Genomic DNA, 27,247 nt, shown 5'->3' with positions numbered 1-27,247 from the left:
CATTCTGTCTCTAGATGATCTTAAACTGATCGATTTTGTGATTTGAACGTTTACCTGTCAGTTGATAGCGTTATTTTAGTCATAGAAGTTCAGACGGTGATTTAATGACCTATTACACATTCAAATTCCTTCAGTCTATATGCTTCCAGCTGAGGCGGCGTTTGATGAGGAGTACCTTCGCGCCTCTGAAGACCACATTGTGAAACTGCTGAGTTCTCGTCCATGTAAGTAATTCTATACAGAGCGTTCTCATTGTAAAAAAACAAAAACAAAAACAAAAAAAAAACATTTTGTCCCCCCCCCCCCAAAAAAAAGAAGAAACACGAACACATAAGATATACATACTATATGCAGACAGACTGTTAATGTCTGTATTAACTTGTTACATGAGGGTAAACAAGTATGCATTGAGTCTGTACTGAAATTATTGTTTCAGGTCGTTATATCTATGTCAATGACAAGTTTTGAATCAGAAAATTAAACCGGATTGAGCTGTAATCATTGTTTCCAGTGTCATCAGTCGCATTTTGCGAATAACTACACAGGGCTTATCACAGTGAACTGAAACTCCTCAGCAACTAGTTGTAGCTCGGGCAGAGACAGGTTACGGAGTCGTAAGCATTCATGCTACTCTGTGGTACCATTTTCATCCTGTATTCATGCATGTGTCTTATGTTATGTATTAGGCCTATGCCATGTAAACATGTGAATATAGATAATAAACTCCAACTTCATTTTCAACTTCCATTGTCTTCCATATCTGTCATATTGTCATAGCTGAGACGATCCTACCCAGCCAAATGGGCATGGCAGATGGTTCAATCACAATAGACCAGCTGTCTACCAGTTCTTGCTACCAGTATCCCGACTGTGCAGACCGGGCCAGACTGGACCAGGGAGCTGGTATTGAAAGGAGGAAGTGTTGAATCATTTTTGAAACAAAATCCACCTTCCTATATATATATATATATGTATATATGTATATATAATTATATATATATATATATATGTATATATATATATATACGTGTATATATATATATATATATATATGTATGTGTGTGTGTGTGTGTGTGTGTGTATGTATGTATGTGTTTAAGCTGAAACGGTATCCGGAGAGTGTTATTTTCTCATTTTTACGTCAACATCGGGCAATTAAGTTGCAGTGAAAACAACTCGAAGCAAAACTTTCAATAATTTGAAGAAAACTTGTTCAGTGTTTGTGTCATATTTGTTTAAATACCAAAGTGATTAAAAAAAAAACAAGCTCACCAAGCTCACGAAATGTGCTAGCCGAGTATTAAACAGTCTACAACAACAGAATGCATATTTAAGGTAAATGTTGAAGGAGGATTAACATGTAGAAAAAATTCCCAACTGACAACGTAAAATTATGTATTTTTAATAAGGAAACGGGCGTCGAGGTGCGTGGTGTGCGGCAAGAAGCGATTCGTCACCATGGATAGAAGTAGACTTTGGAAAACCAATTATCGTCTCAGGTATTATCACGCAAGGCAGGGCTGACAGTTACCAGCAGTGGGTGAAAACGTTCAAAGTTTCGTACTCAGTCGGCTGTAAGGCCACCCTCTTGGACATTATGGATGACACTGGTTCTGCAAAGGTAATTTTGATTCATATTTCACCATTTTTTTTGTGTGTGTGGCTTGAACATCGGTCTTTAAAACTACAGAGATATCATTTAAAAATATCATTAGATTCCCAGAGACGCACAGATATAAACATTCATTGAACGATTATCGACCAATAAATGTCGAGAAATGAAAATTTGGTTATGATGGTTATGCTGTGGTTATGAATTAAATACAATTTAAGTACAACTATGAAGACATTGAAAAAGAAAACAAGTTCACACCATTCGCGTTGATTTGAGAAGTAGTTTCATCGCAAGATTGCAAAGAAAATAATAAGAAAATATGGAATCATTTCTAATTATAACTTCAAGAATATTCCTTGTTTATAGCAAGTGAGGAATCACTACATTTTGAAAAAAAAGCGCGTAAGCTGTTTGTTGTTTTTTTCGTCAGACTCTTCATACTATACAATATCATGCTGGAAAAAGCTGTAATTAAACACTTCTTCATTTTTTTTTTTTTTTTTTGCATAAACGTTTTTTTTTTGTCTAACCCCCATTACAGAGACATGATATATTTGAATCATTTTGAAAACCAGTGCACCTATTTAAATCATTTACGTTTCGCCTTATTACAATGCGTATTGACATAACAATCAATCCTGCAAGTAGAATATTTTTTGGGATGGGGTCAAAAGTCCTAAAATTGTTTATTTATTAGTTTCTTCTTCTTTTGCGACAGGTTCCGCGGCTATAATGCCATGTGTATTCTCACGAAGGGTTAACGAACGAGATATCACTTACCAACTGGAAAAAAAAAGACCTACTATTTGAAAATGTAATGTCAAAGAATATAGAAAAGGGGGAATTTAAAAGTTTCCTAAGGGGGAGGCCGGGTAGAGGGATGATATCTAACAATCTGCTTCCAAGCTGTATCCGGACTGAGGAACACTCTCTTTCAAAGTATCTCACCCACTATTCAATCGGAGTCAGAAGCCTACCAGACTTGAGTAGGGTTCTACCGTAGACTAGTAGGAACATGGTTCAGTCTATATATAAGAGTTACTTGAACGATTTGTTTTTTTTTTTCTATTTTCTTTTTTTTTTTAATCAAGCGGACCCTTCTTGCCAGTGTGTGTGTGTGTGTGGGGGGGGGGGGGGGGGGGTAATTTGGCCACTCCGAATCCACTCAACCCAAGCTATCGGCATGATGATGGTGATGATTAAGTATTAATTGTATACAGTATATCACACCCTGCAAGGGTCATGATTATAAAGTTTGAGTTGACAGAAAATTCTTATTTTCCTCCTTAGTGGAAAGTTTCCCACTTTTCCCATTTTGTTTGAGGTTATAAATATATAAAGATATCGAAAACTTAATTTTGGTTTTTCATTCATGTCGCTCATTTTATTTAACTGGTCTTTTGTTATCATTGTTATCTTGAAGGGCATTTGCAAATGAAAGACAATTTGTCAGTTTTTGCAATTTTTACTTTTGTGCCTTGAGGACAATAGTTTCCCTTTAAATTGACCTACTAGGTTGACAGCCAATTAGATTACCTTAATATGGTATGTAATATATTTATTTTCATCAAAATCTATGAAAATTATGCAATCAAAGAAGTGAAACTTTTTTTTGCTGAGTGTATATATATATATATATATATATATATATATATAGTCTTTGCGTTTGTATATATTTGCGTCAATGGCTGCGTGTGCTCGTTTGTGTCCCATTGTTTTGTTCATGCACTGCTTATGTATTCCTTGCAGATTTTCCAGGGAAACACAGACATGAACACTAAGGTTACTGACATGTTCCCGAAGCCAGTCTATGCATGCATCGTCAGAATTTTGCCGCTGACTTGGAACAGTCACTGTAGCATGAGATTCGACCTGCTTGGAGACGGTATGTCATTTCATGCACATAATTAAATGCTCAAACCAGGGCTTGACATTAGCGGTGGCCCGGTGGCCCGGTGGCCCGGGGCCAGAAAAAACGCACGTCGGGCCACCAAAAAAAGTCGAATGTTTGCCTTTACTTTCGGAAATGAACAGCAGTAACAATCGGCTCCGTAAGGTGCTAAACAAATGTTAGATGTTTGTTTTTAATGTTGGAAATTAATAATGGTAAGATTCAGCTCCGTACGGTGCTAAAATTAATGTCAGATATTTGATTTTGCGTTCGGAAATGAATAAGGATAACACTCGGCTCCGGAAGATGCTGAAATAAATGTCGAATGTTTGCTTTGACGTTCGGAAATGAATAACAATGATATCGAACTCCGTACGATGATAAAATAAACGCCGGATGTTTGTTTTTTACGTTCGAAAGTAAATAGCTGCAATAACATTCAGCTCCAGAAGATGCTAAAGTAAATGTCGAATGGTCCCTTTGACGTTCAGAAATGAATAACAATAATATTCAACTCCGTACGATGATTGAATAAATGTCGGATGTTCACTTTTACTTTCGAAAGTTAATAGCAAATAACATTCGGCTCCGGAAGATGCCAAAATAAATGTCAGATGATTGTTTTTACGTTTGGAAGTGAATAGCAGTAACATTCTGCTCCATGCGATGCTAAAATAAATGTCGCATAATTGCTATTACATTTCGAAATGAATAACAGTAACATTCAGATGCCTTTGATGGTAAAATAAATGTCTGATATCTGCCTTGACGTTCAAAAATGAAAAACAGTAACATTCGGCTCCGTAAGATGCTAAAATAATTGTCAGATGATTCATTTCACTTTCGAAAGTGGACAGCAGTAACATTCGGCTCCGTGCGATAATAAAATAAATGTCAGATGTTTGCTTTTAAATTTGGAAATGAATAATGGTAATATTCTGCTCCGTACGATGCTGAAATAGATAACAGATTGTTGCTTTTACATCTGGAAATGATTAAGAGTATCAATCGGCTCAGTTAGATGCTAAAATAAATAGCGGATGTTTGCTTTTACGTTCGGAAATGAATAAGGATAACATTCAGCTCCGTAAGACGCCAAAATGATTGTCAGCTGTTTGCTTTTGCGATTAACGGTAACATTCGGCTCCGTTAGGTGCTAAAATACTGGTAAATGTTGGATGATTGCTTTTACAATCAGAAGTGAATAACGGTAGCTTTCGGCTCTTTACAATTTTAAAACAAATTTCGGATGTTTACAAATGTTTGCAAATGCTCCCACTTTCTCATTTCAAAAGTAAGTTTTGACCACCTAAATAGGTATCGACTTTTATAATAAATCTATAAGCCAATTTGCTGAATCTTAGAACTCAGAATAACGGTAAGATGATTGAATTTTCTATGTATTTATTTTAGACATGGGTACCTGTATCACTTCAGTAATGCTTAATACTTATTTTTCTAGGTTTAGTAGGACCAATTTAGTCTTTCTTATGTTTTCCTTGATTTTTTTTCGGGCCACCAGATTTCACTTTCGGGCAACCAAAAAATAAAAATCGGGCCACCAAACATAAAGTTAGTGTGGAGCCCTGCTTAAACACAGATGCATAATTGTTTTTCTTATATAATATGCATGCATGTTATTTCTTTCGGCTTTGTTATCGAGAGGTTACTGTTGAAAAAGGTGTAAGTTGCCGAAAATTTGAGTAGAATAAACATAATGATTACTTGGCCAAAAATGCAGTACTGTTTTGCTTTTACTTTTTATTTTGTTACGGAGCCAACACGCGAATTCTCAATATGTATGTATATATAATGATATATAAACACATATATATATATATATATATATATATATATATATATATATATATATCCTGTACATATACAGTACATTTTGTTGTGTGTTAGTGTGTGTGTTTGTGTGTCTGCGTGTCTGTGTGTATTTTTTATGTCATTGTGTGGACCCATCCCCACAAACATCTGCTTTTCTGTGTAGTCGGTTCCCCCGTACACCAGTGTACACTATTTTGAATCCCCATGAAAACAATTTACTCTATGTGAGTTCAATTATTGCATGGAATTCACTATATATACATAAACTTTCTTTTTATGAACGGTCCTGCAGTCCATGCCGGTATTCCGTACAGATTAGGAATGGAAGATGGCCGTATTTATGATGACCGCTTATCCGCCAGTTCCTGTTACCAGTACACAGACTGCGCAACCCGAGCACGATTGAATCAGCCAGCCAGTAAGTAAACTACGCCTAACTCATTTCCCCTCCCACCCCTCTCTCCCCTCGGCTAAGACCATTCAAACAGTTAAGCCTACTTATTGTGTGTCAAAGTACAATTTAATATTTGAATTTCATAGTTATTTTTTAAATGATTTATTACAGATCCCTTGCAAACACGAAAGTTGACACAAACTTTGTCATTTCAATTTAAGCGATAATGTTGTCCCGCCACATCTGTTATAACAATTTGTTAGTTAGAGATTTATATTCATGTAGATCTATGTCACAATTTCTTAAAAGTCTGTCATGAAAACCTGACAAAGAGAGAGAAAGAGAGGTGGCTAAAAATAGCAAATATGAATTTTTATTTCTTTCTTTTAAAGAATGGGTTTGATAAAACAAGAAACAAAATACTCCGAATAGTTTCCACTGCACGAATAGCTTTATTCGAGTCAATGGCACTGATAATTTTATACCTTTTGTTGGTACATTATACGCGTTGTGTGTCTGTTTGTTTGCTTGTTTTTTAGGGGGCATCTTGACCTACAATCAGTGTTTTATGTTTGAAAACAAAGACAGGAGGTAGTGGGTAGAATGTAGCATATACTCCCTCTCACATTCTTCATAATAACTACGTACCCGGTCGGAGCCAGAAGAAGAAGAAAAAATAGAACCCAGCAAGATCATTTCCATGTACAAACAGAGAGAGAAACAAATATAATGTGGATTGCAAAAAAAAAAGAAGAAAAATACGTACCAACCATTGCAATTTACATGATCCGTTTACTAAATCAAATTGCTGAATATTGGGCTATAATTTTTTTTTTAATCATGGGCTGATGAAAAGAAAGAAAGAGAAATCGAGCTTGTAGACTTTCTCAATCCGGCATCTGTGCACGTGCAGCAGACAAAAACTTTGCAATGACTTGATTACATTGTATTGTGTATTCAAAGTCTTTCAAGTTAAATATCTTGGCTGGGATAAAATAAGGACCCAAAACATTCGTTGTTTCCTTTAGGTGGTGGACGCAGAGGTGCGTGGTGCGCAGCAGCTTCCGATCCGTCGCCATGGGTACAGGCGGACCTTGGGACTGATTACCGTATCGAGGGAGTTATTACACAGGGTCGATACCCTTACTACAACCAGTGGGTCACGAGTTTCGGCATCCAGTACAAGAGAGACTTTGCATCGAATTTCCAAGACGTTGTTGGAATAGACGATGAGCCAAAAGTTTGTATATTCCCAATATTTTTTTTTTAAGTGACTGATTATGCCTCCGCCCTGACGGGTTCCCGAGGCATCATTCCAGATTTCCATATGTCCGGCCGTCCGTCCGACATGTCCTTCTTGCGATTTAAGGAACAAAAAAACAAACATGCTAAAGACATTTTGTTGTCAGATGACCCAGGCATACTTTGCGAGGTACAGATGCACTGATTTCATTTCATACGAGAACCCCTAATGTTCAAAGGTCAAGAGACACCGCATGACTTTTTTTTTTTGGGGGGGGGGGGGAGATGCGGATTTATATAGGGTTGTCAGTAGTACTGAGTAGTCATTTACTAGGTTTGATAGAAATAGATAGGCAATTATTTCCGTCATGCAGAAGTGTTAACAGCTTTAGACGGCGAAGGTGAAAGATCTGTGGGCATTTCGTGAAGCAGTTTGGTCGGATATTTTTCTGACAAACTGTTACAAGCTACTGAAATCCTTACATCTGATTGGCTGAGAGCAAATTTGTCCGACAACTTTGTCGGACAAAATGCTTCATGAAATGCCCCCCCCCCCCCCCCCAGAACAACCTCTATAGCCAAAATGGTATTATGGGATGCACGTCATCAGTTCGACAGCCACGAATCATACAGCCTACTGGTCATGCAGCCCACGAGTCAAGCAGCCCATGAGTTTGACACTATTAAGCAAAGAAGGTCCATGACACCGACACATTAAGCCCCTTGTTGTAATGTCGAATTCATAGGTTGCTTTTCCCGGTGCCAAACTCATGGGCTGCATGACTTGTGAGCTGTATGACTCATGGACGTTTTGTTACTGTCAAACTTGTGGACGTTGGTCTTGTCAAGTTGACCCCGTAATATCCTGCAATTGCTATAGCTACATTGTATAGCAACATAAAGTAACCATGCGATTAAGTTAGTGGAGAGTGTAGAAAACAATTTCATATGCATGGTCACAAGAGTGGACAGGTCAAGGGCCACGGTATTCTGGAAGAAATTAATAAGATTGCATACAAATGACTAAATATAGAAATGAAATTTGTCTCCCGTATTCGACAGATTTTCCAAGGAAACACCGACATGAACACTAAGGTCACCAACTATCTTCCGGCCTCTGTGGTCGCCCGCTACGTCCGCATTCTCCCCAAAACTTGGCAGCGATAAAAGAGGTTCGCGAGATTATGTCTGACCATGATATGCATGAAAGTAGCTTCCCCTGTACAAAAGATATTAATATCAATATCTTTCATTTTTAGTTCCCAACAGGGGAGAAAAAAAAATACCTCAAGTTTTGGCAGGTTCTAAAGTCTACCCAGATGTTCGCTACCCCGTTCCATACTGAACTCTGAAATTCCAATTGACTTAATACATAGGCCGCCAGGTTCCCGTAGGAAACGGATTACCTGTTATAGTAGGTTACCATGTGATGCACTGGGATACTCTGTAATACTCTATTTGCTCTTGTACGCCAAACATGCCTTCATTGTTTCTTCTTCTTCTGATTGAGTCTGCCTCCTTCAATAGACTGAAGATTCTTGCAGACTGGTGCTATTTACATTATAATACAATTATTTACAGATATTTACAAGCACATAGAAAATTTGACGAAAATAACTAGCCACTGTGATCAACCGTTCGACGGTTTCGAAATGATCTCACAGATGGCGCTGAAACAATTTCTGACGACAGGGAATTCCAGTTCCTTACAGTTCTTGGGAAGAACGAGTGGCGATGCGATTCAGTTCTCGAATATGGTACTTGATAGGAGTGTGGTTGCGAGGCTCTCGTCAACTCTCAGTACTTATATTCACCTCATAGCCATCTGATGGGATAGGCTACTAGGATTATTATTTTCTGCCCTCAATTCATCATACGATGGGTTTAAAGTAAACCGCTCTACGCGTTTGTCTATATAGGTAAGCGTTCGTCATTTATATGTGGTTTATGAGATGTAGATGCGCTGATAAGTTTTTCTAGTTGAATACAAAATCTGCAAAGATCAAAGGGCAAAGGTCACTGACAATGACTTTCCATTATTACTTTAAAAAAAGAAATGTCTTGTGATATGGCGTATTCAATACATATAAGTAGTGACGATGAAAGGTCAAATTCTCATTTCCCCAATCATCGATTGTGTGTGATTTTTTTTTTCCAGATTTTCATCGTGACAAGTCACTACCAAGTCTCACAATGATTTTTGCATTTTTCCCTCATTTCCTATTATTTGAATAAACTCTAGAATGAAGCTGCCCTGCATGTCACCAGAATAGATGATGCCACAATCTGATGGATTTACCCAATCGACGATGGAACTCTTATACTCACACTTAACAAGCCTTCATACTCATCTTCTGAATTAGCGTTCACTTTGTTAATGTTTGTGTTAATGGGAGAACACAAAGATTAAGTGGTATTCACCCAAACCATGGTCTCTTGCTGCTGGCAAATATTTGCCTGAAAATAATAATAGCAGTGATGGGTGTGTATTGTTATCATATTGTAAAAATATAGGTTTTCCCAGTCAATTTCATACCTTTGTCATCCAAATTCATTGACGTGCATTCAAATTCACACAGCGCACGCACACGGAAATATTCGGGCATTCAAATTCAGAATCCGAGCGTTCAATTTCACTTATGGGCATTCTTTTTCGTTTTTGTAAAATAAAATTCACGATTGGGAGTTCAATTTCCAAATGTGAGCATTACATTTCCTATTCGTGCATTCAAATTCACGCGATAGTCATGTGATAGCCCGATGAGCTTGTTTGGAGCGTTCAGTTAATTTTCAGGCGATCAAGTTCCTACTTCGTGCGATCAATCTAAAGAGGAGAATGGAATAGACTTTTTTAAGAAAGGAGAAATTGCATACACAATTAAGGGATGCTTACATAGTGTAATTATCATTGTTTAAAGGTTCTACATTGTTATCTGTAAATGTATTATTTGTTTTTCGTCTCAAGTAATTCTAAATTGAACAAAGGTCCAATTAGCAGTGCATCCAAACAACACAACGACAATCTAACCATATATTTCTTGATACTGCATGTATGCTGACAACGCCCAAACACTAACCACATAATGGTATATCAATTAAAAGACAAATTGACACACAATGACCTCACATAGTCCCGCAAAAAGTAATCCAATAAGATAGCAATAAACAACAAATAAGACGTACATGTACAATGTTAATGTTATCAGTTTCAATGTAGGCCTAGTCGAAATTGCTTTTTTTCCGAAGGTGTCAACCAACCTTCCGTATCATGCCCGGCTGCAGGCATATACAGTGCCTGATGTTTGTTTGTATTTTTGTTGTTTGTTCGTTCGTTCGTTCGTTCGTTTGTTTGTTTGTTTGTTTGTTTGTTTGTTTGTTTGGTTTCTTTTTTTGTTCCATTTTCCATCTGCAATAGTTGGTCTTCAATGGGGTCCAGTTGAAAATAAGGTGGGATCACTTCACCGGGTTAAGCACCCTGCTCTTTGCGATAAACAAATGAAATGGGATCTTTTGCATGCATGCGTTTTGACTCTGTCACACATGGGACCACCATTTCATATCCTATCAGAGGGACATATATGGCTGTATATTCCTTTTCGTAAAGCCCGAGTTCATGTTTGTCAATAAGGAGGTGGATCTCTACTCTACTCTTACCCATTAGCTTGTTTTACGTGTTATCAAATAATTTTCATTTATATTGTCAAGGCTTAGACCATAAAACACAGGTACAATATTTTATATGTTTGAGTATCGTGAACTTCAAATTCCCACGCGACAATCTGCAAAGTGAAATGCCTGTACCCAGGTTCTGAACGCGCGGGAAGTCTAAGATACGGAAACAATGAAAAATTTAATGCGTTATTTGTTACAGTCTCTTTGGTGATTGGAGTGCATTACGTATTAACGTTTGTTAATAGTTAATTCCTTTTTTTTTGTAGCTGCTTCATATTTCATACTTTTTTTCATGGTAAATAAACGTTTTTACTGCATACGAACCTTGGACTGCCAGTGTTCTAGATTGTGTCCAAGAAACTTGTGAAGCATTACATTAATGAAGTTCATATCAGGTTGAGATACATCAAGTCCATCCACTCTCTATCGAAAAAGTAATCTGGAATGGCACATGTGGTTCGGTTCTTGGGCCGTGCGTTCTTCTTTTTTACATTAATGACTTGCCTAATTGCTAATGTATTACGTTCGCCTATTTGCCGATGAAGTTTCCTACAAGGCAATCGACAACCAACACCATGAAAAAAAAATATATATCTTTAACAAGACCTAAGCAGGATTGGAGACTGAGCAACAAAACGGATGATGGTTTTGAACACAGACAAATGGAACGTATTGACAATCTCCAGGAAAATTAAGTTAAACACGTGTATCATCCAACGGCGTAAATCCGTACTGAGGATTGGGGGGGGGGGGGATGATCGGCGATAGTCACCATCACCACGATTACAAGCCCATAACTGGACCGGCGCAGCCTTTGAAGGGATGGGGTGGAGAAGCTTGGTGCCCCCCCCCCCCAACACACACACACACACACACACACACACACACAGGTGTACCGTGGGTCAAGACATTGGGGGGGGGGGGCACCTCGTGGAAAAGTAATATTGAGGGTGTGTATGCTTATGAGTGCTTGCGTGTGTATGTGTGTGTGAGTGTGTGTGCGTGCGCTGTCAGTCTGCAAACTTAATGGGGACTACAATACATAACGATATGTCATACATTCCACAGCGCAGTCATTAAAAAGCAACATTGTAAGTTTTTTAGAATGACGGTGTGAAACAAATTACTTGGAGCAACATCAGGAGAATTGCATAAAAATTGAATGCGAGCGAGCGTTGAAAATTTTGACATTTTACAGTACAAAAACTGCCGTTTGTATGTAGCTATATTTTTTCGCTTTCGAAATTAAGGGGGTTGCGCACCGGGCTGAACTGCTGGCAATTACCGGCAGCAACATCAGGAGATTGGCATAACGATTACATGCGAGCGAGCTTGATAATTTTGACATTTTACAGTCCCAAAACAGCCGTTTCTAACTATACTTTTTTTGCTTTGGAAATTAAGAAGGAGGGGAGGGGGCGCACCGGGCGCAACTGCTGGCAATTACTGGCAGCAACATCAGGAGAATGGCATAATATATATAATAATAGCTATATGTAATAATAGCTATTTTTTCTCTTTGGAAAATAAGGGGGCGCAACGGGCGCAACTGCTGGCATTTACTGGCAGCAACATCAGGATTTTTTTTTTTTTTTTGAGGGGGGGGGACCCTCTGTTAATTGAAGGTATCTAGATATCTCCATCCACGGAACTTTTGCATTTTTTTTTAAACTGAAGTAACAGACGTGGTGCACACTTTAGATGAAACTAAATATGTGTGTATTAAGTAGAAAGGACTGGACGGGGAGGGTGTATGAGGCATGGGGTAGGCCTAACCCCCTCTTACACGAGGGAGATTTTGTATCATTTTGCAGAATTGAAATTCAGCCATCTTTGGATGAAATATTTAGACAGTTTTCTATATAAAAAAGTAAGAACATTTCCACATCTCGGGAGTTTCGAGGAGCAAAATGGTATGTTTGTCCCCAATACTTTTATGGGGTACCATCCCCCCTCCCCTATCGACGCCTCTGCATATGAGGGAGCTTTTGTAAATGAAAGATCTGCTGCACGCTCTTTGTTAAAATACTAGGAAACACGTCAATCTCCAAAGTGTTCAAAGTCTATCGACAGGGATCCAGTAGCGGAGCTTTTGCATGCTTATGATTGCAATTCAACGATCTGGTGCATAGTTCTGGCGGTATTTGCACATTTCCACAAAGAAAGTTAGATATTTGTTCTCATCTCGGGAATTGCTTGGGGGACAAGTGATTTGTCTGGCCCGACACTTCCGCAGGGGTGGGGCAAAGGCCTCTTTTTGCCCCCCCCCCCCCCCCCTCCCCCCTCCGAGATAGATTCGACGCCCCTGATCATCCCTGGGTATACCCATAGATGTATCAGAGTCATCATCGTTTCATGAATGATTCAGGAAAATGGAGGGGGTTCAATTATGGCGGTATGGTTTTTGTTATTGTTTTTTTTTTTCGTACATAATTTGCAGATGGTCCCGAGTTGCATGTTTACATGTAAGCCTATGCTATTTGACGTTGTCAACGTCTGGACCATGCCTTATGTCGAATTTACTTTCTTCGCGAGCGAGCGCTTGAGAAATTTATGTATACATTATCCTACAAGATGGAATACTGTTCAGCTCTGTTACCTCTCTGGTGTTACCTCTTCATGCAATGAAAATATGTCAAAATTGATAAAAGCACATTTCTGCTTCCTCCATTTTTTCCCTCAAATTTCAGGGGGATGATTGTATAGGCCATCCCCCCCCCCTCCTCCATTTCAGGGGGGGGGGGATATATCCCCCCCCCCCATCCCCTCGGATTTACGCCCATGGTATCATCTGAACAACGCCCCTCTTAAATCTGTTTAACTTGGATGTAACAATCACTTTTGATTTGAAGTGGACCCAAGATATCAATAATCCTATCAACAACAACAACAACAAAAAAAAAAAAACGTACTTGCATTTCTAAGACGCAATCCTAGCATAAAATCCTGTAATATCAAATCCGCAGCTTACAAAACATTGGTTCGGCCAGTTGCATATTCTATGAATCCTCTGTTTTGGACTCAGCTTCCAAACACCTCATCCATCATGTCCACAACGTGGAATTGGTCCAGAGAAGAGCTGCAAGATTCATTCTGAATCGCTACCATAATCTTCAAGTGTCACTAAATTCACTGACCATGAAGTGCATAATGTGTGCAAAATATTGGGTACGTCTTTCGTTCATCGAGAACAGTAACTAAAAGTTGGAATGCTGTCCTCGGAAATAGTTGCAGCGCCATCTGTGGGAGCATTCCGTAGCCGACCAACGGTTGATAAGAGTGGCTTGTCCTTGTTCTTCATAGACCATCAATGTGCCTGCAAATATCTGTAAAAGAATAAACTGTTTGATAATGTAACTAACACAGTCTGCAAGAATATTCAGCTTACTGTAAAAGGCATACCTAACCAGAAAGAGAAGGAGAAAAAGAAGAAGAAGAAGAAGAAGAAGAAGAAGAAGAAGAAAAAAAAAAACATTATCGACGGCCATTTTGAGACCTGCTTGAAAGTTTAGTATTGCCTTTAATTAACTTTTCCCATGTATACCTACCATTGCTGAGGGTTACAGATTCAGAACTCTGGAAACAATTCAGTAAGCACTATACTGGGACACTTTGCAGGATATTTCGCATAAGAATTGTTGCCTGTTCCGATCATGGGTCATCAGCAGTCTGAACTTTATAATATTGTAACAAAATCGATTAGGCCTGCTGGCCTGGTTTGAGTTTCAGTACGAACATAGTATTGGCCACTTCACACTCTTCTGATGCTTTCTATCTCTTCATTGACGCTTCCTTTCTTTCCCTCTCTCTCCTTCCCATTCTCCTCACTCTCTCTCTCTCTCTCTCTCTCTCTCTCCTTCTGTGTATGGGTGTGTGAGTGGCCCGTCTGTGTGTGTTTGTAGTTGCTGTGTGTATTAATTATACACACAAGGTGTGTTATTTGTGTTACGTACATGTGTAGGCCTGCGCAGCACAGGCGCGCACAGCCAGCCTTGCAGGGATTGGCTGTGTGTGCGCGTAGGCTGTACGGAGTACGAGTGTGGACACAGTAGAGCAGATTGGAGACAGAAGAGCTAGATGTGACTAGCAGGCTAGCGTATTGGGGCATGGCGCGTATTAAACCTATGGGAAACACGTTGGGTTAGGGTTTAGGGTTAGGGTTAGGGTTAGGGTTAGGGTTAGGGTTAGGGTTAGGGTTAGGGTTAGGGTTAGGGTTAGGGTCCCCAATCTGTGCCGTCTAAAAAAAACACGCGGCCGGGAGACGAGACGGAAAGGAATAAACGTTGAACATTGGAACGGTAAAGGTACGTCATCTGTGCTGTATGCATTAATCCAGCGTCTGAGTTGACTCCTTTACTGGAATGAAAGAGAGTGAGGAGAGGCGCGAAAGAGATAAATGCAATGACATAACACGGGATCCAGATCGGAATCCCCGACCCAAGTGGTGAAAGTGGTTACGTTACAATAATCCAGGGGACACTATCTTACTGCCGTATTTCAGAATCAAAGTGTGTTACGTAACACCCCTCCCTCGCTGATGTATCGTCAGACCCTTATTGATGTCTACGTAACTTGTAAATGTTATCTCTTATTTCAAAGCATACGTGTTTATTGGTTGTTGTGGGTTGTTGTTGTTGTTGTTATTTAGTTGGAGATGAACTTTCATAAATGACCGTGCAACACAAAACAAAAAGTCGTACTCCTTGATTTTACGTGAGGGCTAAAAATCAGGCGAAATGGGTCAACCGAGTCAATCTTGGGTTTTTCATATTTTCTGAAAGAGCCATCCTTCTTCTACATTATTCTTTAGTTTGGGATCATAATATGAATGGAAAGTTTGTTTTCAACAATTTTTCTACATTTTTTTTTTTTTTTTGAGGGGGGGAAGGAATAGAATGATCACGGTATGTCTTCGAGTCCCCATTCCAATTCTTGAAATCCTTTCCACACTCTTCACTTTCAAGTCTTGTAACTTAAAAAATGTATAATTTTCTACTGCTTTGACAGCTGGCATTAATCATGAACAGAATGTGTATTATAACATCTCAATTTCAGCTTTAATAATCTGATAATCTTTTCATTGTTGTTCCAGTGATTTACATCATGTGTTTTGCCCCTTTCATTTCACAGCTAGCATAGCTTGGTTTGGATTAAGCGCTTGAATAGACCCTATACTTCAGAGCCTCTTTTCTCAGTTCACATTTTCGAGAGCGTGTGCTTTCTTTCCCGTATTTATATAAGTTATTAGGAGCAGGCGCGCCGGAAGCAGTTTTGGATGGGGGGGGGGGGGGGCAAACATTGGAGGGGGCTCAAGATTAGACCATGCATATGTGACACAATATACACATACACACACACACACACGCACACACATCTATCATATATATATATATATATATATATATATATATATATATACATATGTAAAGTGGCGTACGGTGGGTCGAAACATGGGGGGAACCATAAAGTAATTTTGACGGTCTGTATGCTTGTGCGTGTGTGCGTGAGCAATAATGGGACTACAATACATTACGGAATGTGATACATTCAACAACGCAGTCATTATATGAGGAACATTGTAAGTTTTCCTTACATGGATTATGGAATGACGGTGTGAAACGATCGACAAATTATATACTGTCAGCAACATAAGGTGAATGGCATAACAATAAAATGCGAGCGAGCGAAGCGAGCGAGCTTGAAAATTTTGATATTCTGCAGTTCCAAAACTGGAGTTTTGTAGCTATATATTTCGTTTTGGAAATAAATGGGAGCGCATCGGGCGCAACTGCTGGCAATTATTGGCAGCAACATTAGGAGAATGGTATAACGATTCAATGCGAGCGAGCGAAGCGAGCAAGCTTGAACATTTTGACATTCTACAGTCCCAAAAAGGGGTTTGTAGCTACAGTATATCTTTCACTTTGGAAATTAATGGGGCGGCGCATCGGGCGCAACTGCTGGCAATTACTGGCAGCAACATTAGGAGAATGGCATAACGATTCAATGCGAGCGAGCAAAGCGAGCGAGCTTGAGAATTTTGACATTTTACAGTCCAAAAACTCCCGTTTGTAGCTATATCTTTCGCTTTGGAAATTAAGGGGGGGCATCGGGCGCAACTGCTGGCAATTACTGACAGTAACGTTAGGAGAGTGGCATAACGATTCAATGCGAGCGAGCGAAGCGAGCGAGCTTGAAAAATTTGACATGTTACAGTCCAAAAACTCCCGTTTGTAACTATACCTTTCGCTTTGGAAATTAAGGGGGGCATCGGGCGCAACTGCTGGCAATTACTGGCAGCAACATTAGGAGAGTGGCATAACGATTCAATACGAGCGAGCGAAGCGAGCGAGCTTGAAAATTTTGACATTTTACAGTCCCAAAACTCCCATTTGTAGCTATATTTTATCTTTCGCTTTGGAAATTAAGGGGTGGGGGCATCGGGCGCAACTACTGGCAATTACTGTCAGCAACATTAGGAGAATGGCATAACGATTCAATGCGAGCGAGCTTGAAAATTTTGACATTCTAGAGTCCAACAACTGCCGTCGTAGCTATGTTTTTCGCTTTAGAAATTAAGGGGGAGGCGCACCGGGCTCAACTGCTGGATGCGAGCGAGCGAAGCGAGCGAAGCGAGCGAGCTTGAAAATTTTGACATTTTACATTCCAAAAGCTGCCGTTTGTAGCCATATTTTTTCCCTTTTATTCATATATATACATATTTATATTATTTTCTTTGTTTATTCATTTATTTTTATTATTTTTTTTGGGGGGGGCTTTTTTTTTTGGGGGGGGGCAAAAATGCGTTTTGCCCCCCACTTTTTGGATTGGGGGGGGGGGGGGGGGCGGCCGCCCCCCCCCCCCCCCCCCCCCCCCCACTTCCGGCACCTATGATTAGGAGAGTCCATTTGAATTGAATTAAATTACACATCATTTTAAAGCTTAGAGTCTGCTCTTTCAGGATCTGCGCTTAACTCAAAATCCATGTCTGGCGACTTTTTGTTGGTTTTGTGATGCAGGGTCAGGTATGCGAAGAATAGTGTATCAAATAATTTAATGCTGCCATAATTTATGGTATCATTGTACTTTACTGGATATGACGAATTTTTGGACACACAGTGGATGGACTCGTTGCATCCCCGACTTATATGAATTTCGTTGATATAATGTTTCACATGTTTCTTGGACACAATCTAGAACGCTGACAATCCACGGTTTATATTCAGTAATCACCTTTATTTACCATGAAAAAAAAAACAGTTAATACAAAGCAAGGACAAGACAAAATTGAAATGAACGTACGTAAATACATGATAGGTACCCTATACTCTAATCACCAAAGAGACTATTAAAGATACCACAATAGTTTCTAATGTTTCCATATCTTAGACTTCCGGCGCTCTCGGAACGAACCTTGTTGCAACCTTGCATTTCCCTGTCAGGATAGTCGCAAGAGAATTTAAGTCCATGATACTTAAACATGTTAAGTATTGTACCTGTGTTTAATTGAATGGTGAAAGCCTCGGCAATATAAATGAGCATTATTTGACAACCTGTATAATTAGCATATTCAGATTAGGTAAGCATGTATGTACTTTTGTACATGATGTAATTTCTTAATGTCAATCATTGTTGACTGAATGTTCATATTTGCCGAGGGGAATCATTTTGTGAAGGATATGTTTATGAAGAATCTCTTTGAATAACGAAACGGACATCATAATCATGTGATTACTTAAATAAGAGACATGTAAGACATTTTTTTATAACAGATTCACGTTAAACATGTTTGGCAGTAGAAAGTTGAGAAAGGCTGTTTCTATGACAGTGAACATCTCTTCACGTTAAATTGAAAGAAAACCTGTGCGTGTACAACGCAGTCTGTCAACGATGTAGTGATATTTAGGCTACTTCCATCGCTTACAATGTAGGGATGTTCACGTCTTATGATTTCCCTAAAAGATATGAAATGGCAACGTTGTGGGTATGGCAAATTGTGACAAGGCAACCTCATTAACTTCAGTTGATGATCGAAAAAATATTTATAGCAAATATCAGTTTCCGCACAGACAGAGTCGCGCATTCGAATTTGGACAAGAAATTGGACACATTGTTGGATGCACAATTCGTATCCCGGAAAGCTTCAAAGTGGAAGTTCAGTCGAAGGAGGTCTTAGAAATGTATCTTGCGTCCTTATTGTAGACATTTTATTATTTCCTCATCACCGACATAGTTTATATTGATATATGCATACACACCCCTCACCACTACCTTAAGTTTTAATCAAAATTAATGTTTGTCATGAGTACAGAGTTGAGCTTAATTTTGAATAATATTCCTTAATATTTAGATAAGTAGTGTTCCTCCTCTAACACAAATATGGACGAAAGTGAAAGCCATATGAAAAGATGAGTATGAAGACTTGTTTAAAAAAATGTGAGCATTAGACCCTATAGCTTCGTAGTCAATTGGGCAATTCCGTCAGATCGTAACCTCACAGCTTCCTCTTAAAGTTCATTCTAGTGTAAAAGGGAATTAAAAAAATGAAAAATCATTGTGAGACTCGATTGTGACTCGTCATAATGAAATTCTGAAAAAAAAAATCATCAACTAATATGACAAAAAAGGATCTTGATAACATACAATGTATGACAATTATTCTTTCTTTTTTATTTTTTTTTTTTCGAAGTTACGGCGCTTTCTAGCCTTGAATTTTGACCTTTCGTCGAAATTGAAATTTACAAACAATTCATTTACACAAAATAAGTCAGTTTTTTTACAGGCATTTCTATTTGAAATAATCATTAAAAAAAAACAATTTCGTAACCTTTGCTTTTTGCCCTTAACAAGTTTTGTATGAACTATAACCTATCAGCATATCTACATCTCATAAATCATTTATGAACGAGATACGCTTATCTAGACAAACGCATTTTGCGGTTGACTTTAAATCAACATTGTGATTAAAGATGCACTATTATGGAACAACAATCATTCATTATCAAAAAATAAGTAGACAAAACAGTAAGGCTCCAAAAATGGTTAAAATAATGATACGACGAAGGAGTCATCCGGCTTTACGTCCTTAACATGAACTTACATTGCAGAGCTTTGTATAGTGTTAGAGTAGTGATTATCGTAATAGAACATAACGTCAAGTGACCTATCACAGAATTGTGATTTGTATGGCGAACACGAAACAAATAGAGCATTGCAAAGCATCCTTATGCATCGCTATGCATCGCATGGCAACCCGCTTCTAGCAGGTAACGAATATGTGGATATACTTTAGAAAAGTAGAATATTTGAGTTACTTTTTCACTTCTCTATTGGAAATTACCAATTATGGATATCGATATTAACATCGTTTGTACAAGGGCACCTACTACCTTGCATATTGTGGGCATGCATCGTTCGATCCTCTCTTATCGCTTTAGAGCAGTTCCGAGGAGCTCGAAACGCATGCTACAGTGACCTTGCCAAGTTTTCGGGAGAATGCGGACGTAGCGGGCGACTACAGAGGCCGGAAGTAAGTTGGTAACCCCGGTGTTCTTGTCGGTGTTTCCTTTGAAAAGCTATCAAAGAAAAGACGAATAATTCACTCCTATCATTTGCATTCAATATGATTATCGCTTCTTCTAGATGGTGATTATTGCGCAGAAATACTTATATTCATATAACGATGTTCCTGAGATTCTAGCGATAAATCATGGAATAGTCATTGTACTATTAGAAAGCTGTCCTCATTTGAATGGAAGCTATATATTCGGCAATTTGATGATTTATTTTTCAAAGTGCTAACATCCTGACCTCTGCACTCTTATGACCATGCAAACTTTAAGGCAACATTACTTTATATTGCTTTATGATAGCTGTATAATATCAATTACAGAAAATTACGAGGTCATCCCACGAGAACGGCACCCGATGAATTTGATATTAAAAAGAAAAGGTGCACGACTCATAAAACTCTCGAGACATACAACTCATCAGTTCCACACGATATGCGATATGATGAGGCCCATTAGATCAACAGCACAGCTTAAAAAGCCCAAGAGTTCAAATTGACATCAGTTCAATTAACCCCCCTCCCCCCCCCCCCCCCCCCCCGGCTAAATGCTGGTTAAGAGTAAATTTTTTGTTAGTGCAGGGGAAACAATTTGGTTTAGGATTAGGATTAAGTTCAAGATTAGGATTAGGGTTAGGGTCAGGGGAACTGTCCGGGGTAATTGCCCTAGACCCCGATTGGACAACAACGGGCTTACTGTCGGTCTCGTAGACCTTGTTTGCTATAGTATTGTCGAGCTCATGGGCTGTATGGTTCGTGGGCTGTATAATCCGAGGGTGTCAAAACCGTGACGTTTACAATTACTTCTTTCGATATAGAGGTTGTTCCGATCTTTCACGCTTACCGTCTAAATCTGTCACAATCACACCTTTTATGTCATTGAAATAATTGTCAATTTCTACCCACCATTGTAAACGACTACTGATTAATTCTGACATCTATGGTTAAATCTAAAGTGTTAAACAAAAGTCATGAAGTATCTCTTGGCGTTTGGACTAAAGGAGGCCTTTACCAAAATGTAATCAGTATCAATCTGTACCTCTATGGCATTCCTGGGCTAAGGAAATGTCTTCGTCATGTTTGTTTGTTTGTCTGTTTGTTTGTTTGTCGCATGTTCCTTAAATCGCAAAAAGGACATGTGATGGACGACGACCAGACAAATGGGCACACATAAGGGGAATCCAAATGATGCCTCAGGAATCCGTCGGGACGAGGTATATAGCATTTCACCATAAACATATGATATTGTAATTGTAATTTTTTTTATATTATAATTATTGTTATTATCATTATTATCATTATCATTATTATCATCATCATTTTCATCATTATCATTATTCTTATTATCAGTATTGTTATTATCATTATTATTATTATTACCATTATCATTATTATTATTATTATTATTATTATTATTACTACTACTACTATTACTAACATTACTATTATTGTTGCGAGTGAGTCTACACAAACCTTGGGCTTATTGCCTAGTCCAACAACGTTTTCGAAACTCGATGAACCGTCTTCCTTGTACTGGATACCGAAACTCGTCACCCACTGGCTTAAGCGAGGGTATCGACCCTGTGTGATGACGCCCATGATACGATGATTGGTCCCAAGGTCCACCTGTACCCATGGAGACCTATCATTAGATGCTGCGCACCACGCACCTCTACGCCAGCGACCTTAGGAAACAACAATTGTTGAGAGTCCTTATTTCTATATCAGCCAAAATACTTCACTTGAACACGAAAAGACTTCGAAAACGTAATACAATTTAGTCAAGTCATTGTAAAAGTACTCGTCAGCTGCAAGTACAGGTATACCGGATTAGGAGGGGGAAGAGAGATAGGGAGATGGTCCTCAAGCTTGATTCCTCTTATTTTTCCTCAAGCTCTTGACTTCCGATGTGATGTATCCAGTGGTTTAGTTTGTAGTTGCTCATTTTCATAAGCACACATTATGTTACAACTGGAACAAATCTACTCGTCAATCAATTTGGGTTTTTTTTCTAGAGATTTCAAGACCATTCATTAAAAAGGAAGAAATGAAACCCAAGAGTTGCTCTTACTATCCATTTTCTCTCCCCCCCCCCGTTTTCTGAAGAAATAACGGTATAGATCTATACATAGATCAATGACAAAATATGATAAGAGAAAGTAACCCGACAACACCATGGCTTAGATTGAATGGCAAAGTTCGTGTTGACTTGCTATCACGTTCGTACTTGATTCGTAAAATAATAATAATAATAATAGTAATAATTATGATAATAATAATAATAATAATAATAATAATAATAATAATAATATTTGTGTATTCAAGTCAACTTGTGACACATTATATGTAGGCCTGCCACACAGTGTTTGAATGATCTTAGCCCCGGAAGGGAGGGAAGGTAGGAAGTAGACTAGTTCACTTACCAGCTTGCCTCCTGCCTGTATGATTCAGGCGGGCACGGGTGGCGCAATCTCTATACTGGTAACAGGAACTGGCGGATAAGCGGGCATTTGGAATTCGTCTGTTTTCCATTCCCAATTTTTTGGGAGTACTCGCGTTGACTGCAGAACCATTCATTTAAAGAGAGTACATGTCAATTTCAGCCACAAAACTAAGTAAACAGTTTTTCGATTTCATGTATTCCATAAAAGATCTTGATAAAAGCCAATATATTATATACCACATTAAAGGATACTAATTGGCTATCAATATAAAGGGAAACTTTACGCATGGGCGAACTCTTTCGTTTTTGTCCTCCAAAGGACAAAAGTAAGCATTTCAAAAATTTACATGTTGCCTCTCATTTGCAAATGCCTTTCAAGGTAAAAGAAATAACAAAAGACCAGTTATTCAGAATCAGAAACATGATTGAAATAACAATCGTTGTCTTTATCTCTTTATGACTTCAAACAAAACAAAGTCGGAAACAATGACACTAACTTTATATTCTTTCAACTCAAATTTCAATGACAAAGGGAGTAAGGGCACAAACAATAGCCTTATTTCATTCCTTAGTTTAGTGCTTTCAAAAATTTTCCTAATTTCAGAAAAGTAGAATATTTGAGTTACTTTTTCACTTCTCTATTGTGGAAATTACCAGATATGGATATCGATATTATCATCGTTTGTACAGGGGCACATACTACCGTGCATATTATGGGCATGAATCTTTCGAACCTCTCTACCCTACCATTTCTTTTTTATTAATATTACTTCTTCTCTCATTTCATTTTATTTTGAATATGAAAAGCTATTCTTGATTTTTCTCCATCATTTTTAGCCTTTATTGATTTTTTTGGGCTTCAGAGATATTATATATATAATGTGATTGTCTTGCAATTCTACTAATGTTTTTATTGTGTTTTTTCTTTGTAATATTGTTACATGGAAGAGCACTGACGCATTAATGGCATCTTGTTCATTTTTTCTTTGTGCCTATGAAGAAAAAAAACTTTGTTCACTCATGCATAAAATTTCCCGTTTTATAATAAATTACCTTTCATATGGTGCAGAAGCTGTAACATTAACTTTTAGCCAAAAACTCTTTCAAGAAATATAACATTGAAAAGTGTTTACTTTCTTTATTTCCCGAGTGCTTATAAAACCGAACATCACGTAATAACTGAAGCTTGAAACTAACAATCCAGTAAATTATTTTCATATTTGGAATTCAAAATCATGTATGGGTGAACCTACTATACAGAAAAGCAGATGTTTGTGGGGTGGGTGCACATAAACATGCAGACCACACACACACACACACTCACACACACATGTCTCTTTATATACACATAGACATCCATATATAATATAGTCATACCTTAATTTGTTCAATCTGTTTTATGCGTATGTATGTTAATTTTTCGACTATTGGTTCCAGAGAATAACAAAAATAAAAACTATCTAGTTCTGCCTTTTTAGGTCAACAAATGATGTTTATCTGACTCAATTATTATTCAGACTTATTCAGGAGTTTTGAGAATAAAGCTACTAGAATAAAGCAAAAAAAAATACACATTACATTCACACATAATTAGAACATCTGTGTTTACACATTCAATTATGTACGTGAGAGGGTATACCTTCTCCAAGCAGGTCGAATCTCATGCTACAGTGTGTGTGACATTTCAACGGCAAAATTCGGACGACGCATGCATAGACCGGCTTGGGGAACATGTTGGTAACCTTTGCCTTCATGTTTCCGTTTCCCCTGAATATCTGCACAGATGACACAAATAATAAAGCATTAACGATGACATGAGCATGCATGAACCAATAAACGATGAAATACACGAACACAAACAAGCAGGCAGGCACAGATGTATACATTATTACCATCATCATCATCATCATCGTCATCGTCGGGCCGACAACATGGTTCATATAGATTAGGAGAATTCAAACTAACCTTTATAACCTTTATAAGTTGAGCCATGTTGCTACTAGCCCATGGTAGGACCCTGCTCTAGCCTGTAAGGCTTCATTGTTAAGAGTGCATGTGAGTTGGATTGAATAGTGAGCGAGATACTTCAAAAGGAGTATTCCCTAGTCTGGATACAGTTTGGAAGCAGGTTGTTAGATTACACCCCCCCCCCCCATTCCCCATCCCCTTAGAAATTTTCAAATCAGACTGGGATACTACATTTCCGCAAAAAAAAATATATATATATGTATATATACATATTATATCAATAAAGGATAAACTCACTTTACAACACGAGCATTTTGAATTATAATTATTTTCATCCACATGCTATTCACACCTCTTCTTAACCTCTTATGAGAATGCATAGGAAATTTCCGTGATTTTTAACCCCTTCCCTCCTATTTAATAAAAAAAATCATAGTTATAGGCCCCATTCACATTGTGAAAAGGTGAAATATAAGTTAATTATTAGTAGTGGCTTTAACAAAATGTGGTATCACGTTTTAAGTTTGCAGTCTTTGTCATGGAGGTGAGAAAAAAAAATCATCTGAAATGAATAAGCTTTTTTTTATGAAAACAAATCTTCTTCCAAAAAAAGGAAATCCTTGCATTGCCTTTTTTGATGAACGATCTGATCATATAACACACACTTTTTTTTTTCATTTCATGTATATCAAGGTCCATCTGCAAATGTGACCGTGCATCTCAAAACGAACATAAAGTCGCACACACTGATTTTGCATGAGGACTGAAAATAAGTGAAATGGGTCAACCTAGCCGAACTTGACTTTTTCATATTTTCTGAAAGAGCGGGTCTTCTTTTACATTATGCTAAAATTTGGTATCATAAAACGGACAGGAAAGTGTGTTTGTTCTTTAGCAGTTTGTCTCGAACATTTTTGGTAGAATAGACAAAGTGTCATTAGGTGTGTCTTTAGAATCCCTTTTTCATTTCTGAAAAACCTTGTCCACACTCTTCACTTTCAACTCTAATAACTTTTGAAAAGATAGTGCTACTCCTTTGAAAGTTGGCATTGATTATGGACATAATGTGTAAATGAGGCATGCTTAATTTCAGTTTAATCTGATAATCCCTTCATTGTTGTTACTCGGGTGGTTTACTTCCTGTTTTTTTGTCCCATTCATCGCACAGCCAGCACGCTTTGGTATAAAAGATTAAGCGCTTGAATAGACGCTTGAATTGAATATGTCTTTCCAATATTTAGATAGGTTAGGAGAGTTCATTTGATTTGAGTTATACATCATTTTAAAGCTTAAATTCTGCTCTTTCAGAATATGGTCTTAACTAAAAATTCATGTCTGGCGACTTTTTGTTTGGTTTGAGGTGCAGGGTCACAAATAGAGAATGTTTGAAGCCTTTTCCAGTGATTTCCCACCTGTTATTTAAAAAGTTTTCATCAATATTTTTACTCATTTCTTAATCAGTTTGACTCACAAACATTTCATATCAACACGATTGGCCTTTTTTTCCTTAGAATCTGTATAGATTATGTTTGTAATTTAGCAATGGCTCATTTGATTTTTTAACATTTCATGATCGAAAGTGTTGGAAGGTGACCTATCGTTGCATTGAGATATGCCTTATTAGTTCTTATCCGTCTGTCATTCTGTCAGGCACATCGAATTGGTTGATCTTCATAAAATCTTTGTAGATATACATCAGATGATTCTGAAGCCGCAAAAAGAATATGAAATATGAATTTGAAAGAAGAAAATACCTTTGTAGTACCAGAGGAATACTTCACGTCCGAGAGGGTGCCACTACAGCCTTGTGAGTACTGAACTTTGAACGTTTTCACCCAATGATGGAACCTGTCAGCCCTGCCTTGCGTGATAATTCCAGAGACAAGATTCTTTTTTCCAAAGTTAACTTGTATCCATGGTGACGAATCGCCACGGCCCGCGCACCATGCCCCTCGACGCCCGTTTCCTGAGGCAAACAAGAAGTTTTTTTTTCCGTTTTCAGTTAGGTATTAACTTTATCTACAGGTATATGTTCCTCCCATAATTTTTATCTGAAGACAGCATTGTTGCAGACTGTCGGCTGTAGATTCTCGGCTATCACCTTTGTGAGTTTTCACAGAGCGATATAGCCTGAATCGGTTTGTTTGTTTGTTTGTTTGTTTGTTTGTTTGTTTTTTGTTTGGGTTTTTTTATAGTCTATCGTATTTGTACGTCAACAAATATTACACAAAAACGGAACACGTTTCTTCAAATTATTGAAATTCCTTCGTCGATGGTTGGTTTCATCGCAATTGATGGAAATATTGACCGATATCGACGTATTTACGTTACTATTTTGCCATGAATAGAATTTGTGTTTGAAATATTGGACAATTTTGAAATACTGCAAGCCTGGTGAGGCCCTCGTGCATTTGAGTCCAGTGCCGTAGATAAACGGCACTGTTTGAATCTTCAAACGTGTTCTCACAGGTATGATGTCTTTGCAGCAAAATACGTAACTCCATTTCCCAAGTCTCGTCTTAACATTGTGAAAGTTTAACTATTGAAAAGGAGTTGATAATAATAAAAGCACTCTCGACATAGCGTTTCAGATTATATATTATGAAATATTACAATACACT

General features: G+C 38.1%; 2 protein-coding genes across 2 annotated transcripts in view; one reads left to right on the top strand and one right to left on the bottom strand.

Moving 5' to 3' along the window:
• The first annotated feature begins 139 nt into the window (after window positions 1-139).
• Window positions 140-8,142, top strand: LOC139734175 (lactadherin-like). The gene is made up of 6 exons (XM_071644979.1): window positions 140-224; window positions 778-903; window positions 1,410-1,621; window positions 3,365-3,500; window positions 6,762-6,973; window positions 8,038-8,142. The coding sequence occupies exons 1-6, from the start codon at window positions 140-142 to the stop codon at window positions 8,140-8,142; spliced, it is 876 nt and encodes a 291-aa protein (XP_071501080.1).
• An 11,930-nt stretch (window positions 8,143-20,072) lies between these two features.
• LOC139734173 (uncharacterized) overlaps window positions 20,073-27,247 on the bottom strand; it is a 39,371-nt gene continuing 32,196 nt past the window's right edge. The window contains exons 9-12 of the mRNA XM_071644978.1: window positions 24,298-24,433; window positions 22,639-22,776; window positions 21,689-21,900; window positions 20,073-20,222 (exon numbers count right to left, since the gene is read on the bottom strand). Coding sequence (XP_071501079.1) covers window positions 20,073-20,222; window positions 21,689-21,900; window positions 22,639-22,776; window positions 24,298-24,433 — 636 coding nt within the window. The remainder of the gene's footprint in view (window positions 20,223-21,688; window positions 21,901-22,638; window positions 22,777-24,297; window positions 24,434-27,247) is intronic.

This window comes from Diadema antillarum, unplaced genomic scaffold (assembly GCF_040938485.1).
Source record: "Diadema antillarum isolate AM-2024a unplaced genomic scaffold, OU_Dant_1.0 seq00000512_RagTag, whole genome shotgun sequence".
Lineage (NCBI taxonomy): Eukaryota > Metazoa > Echinodermata > Echinoidea > Diadematoida > Diadematidae > Diadema > Diadema antillarum.
This window is presented reverse-complemented; position numbering and strand designations above follow the sequence as displayed.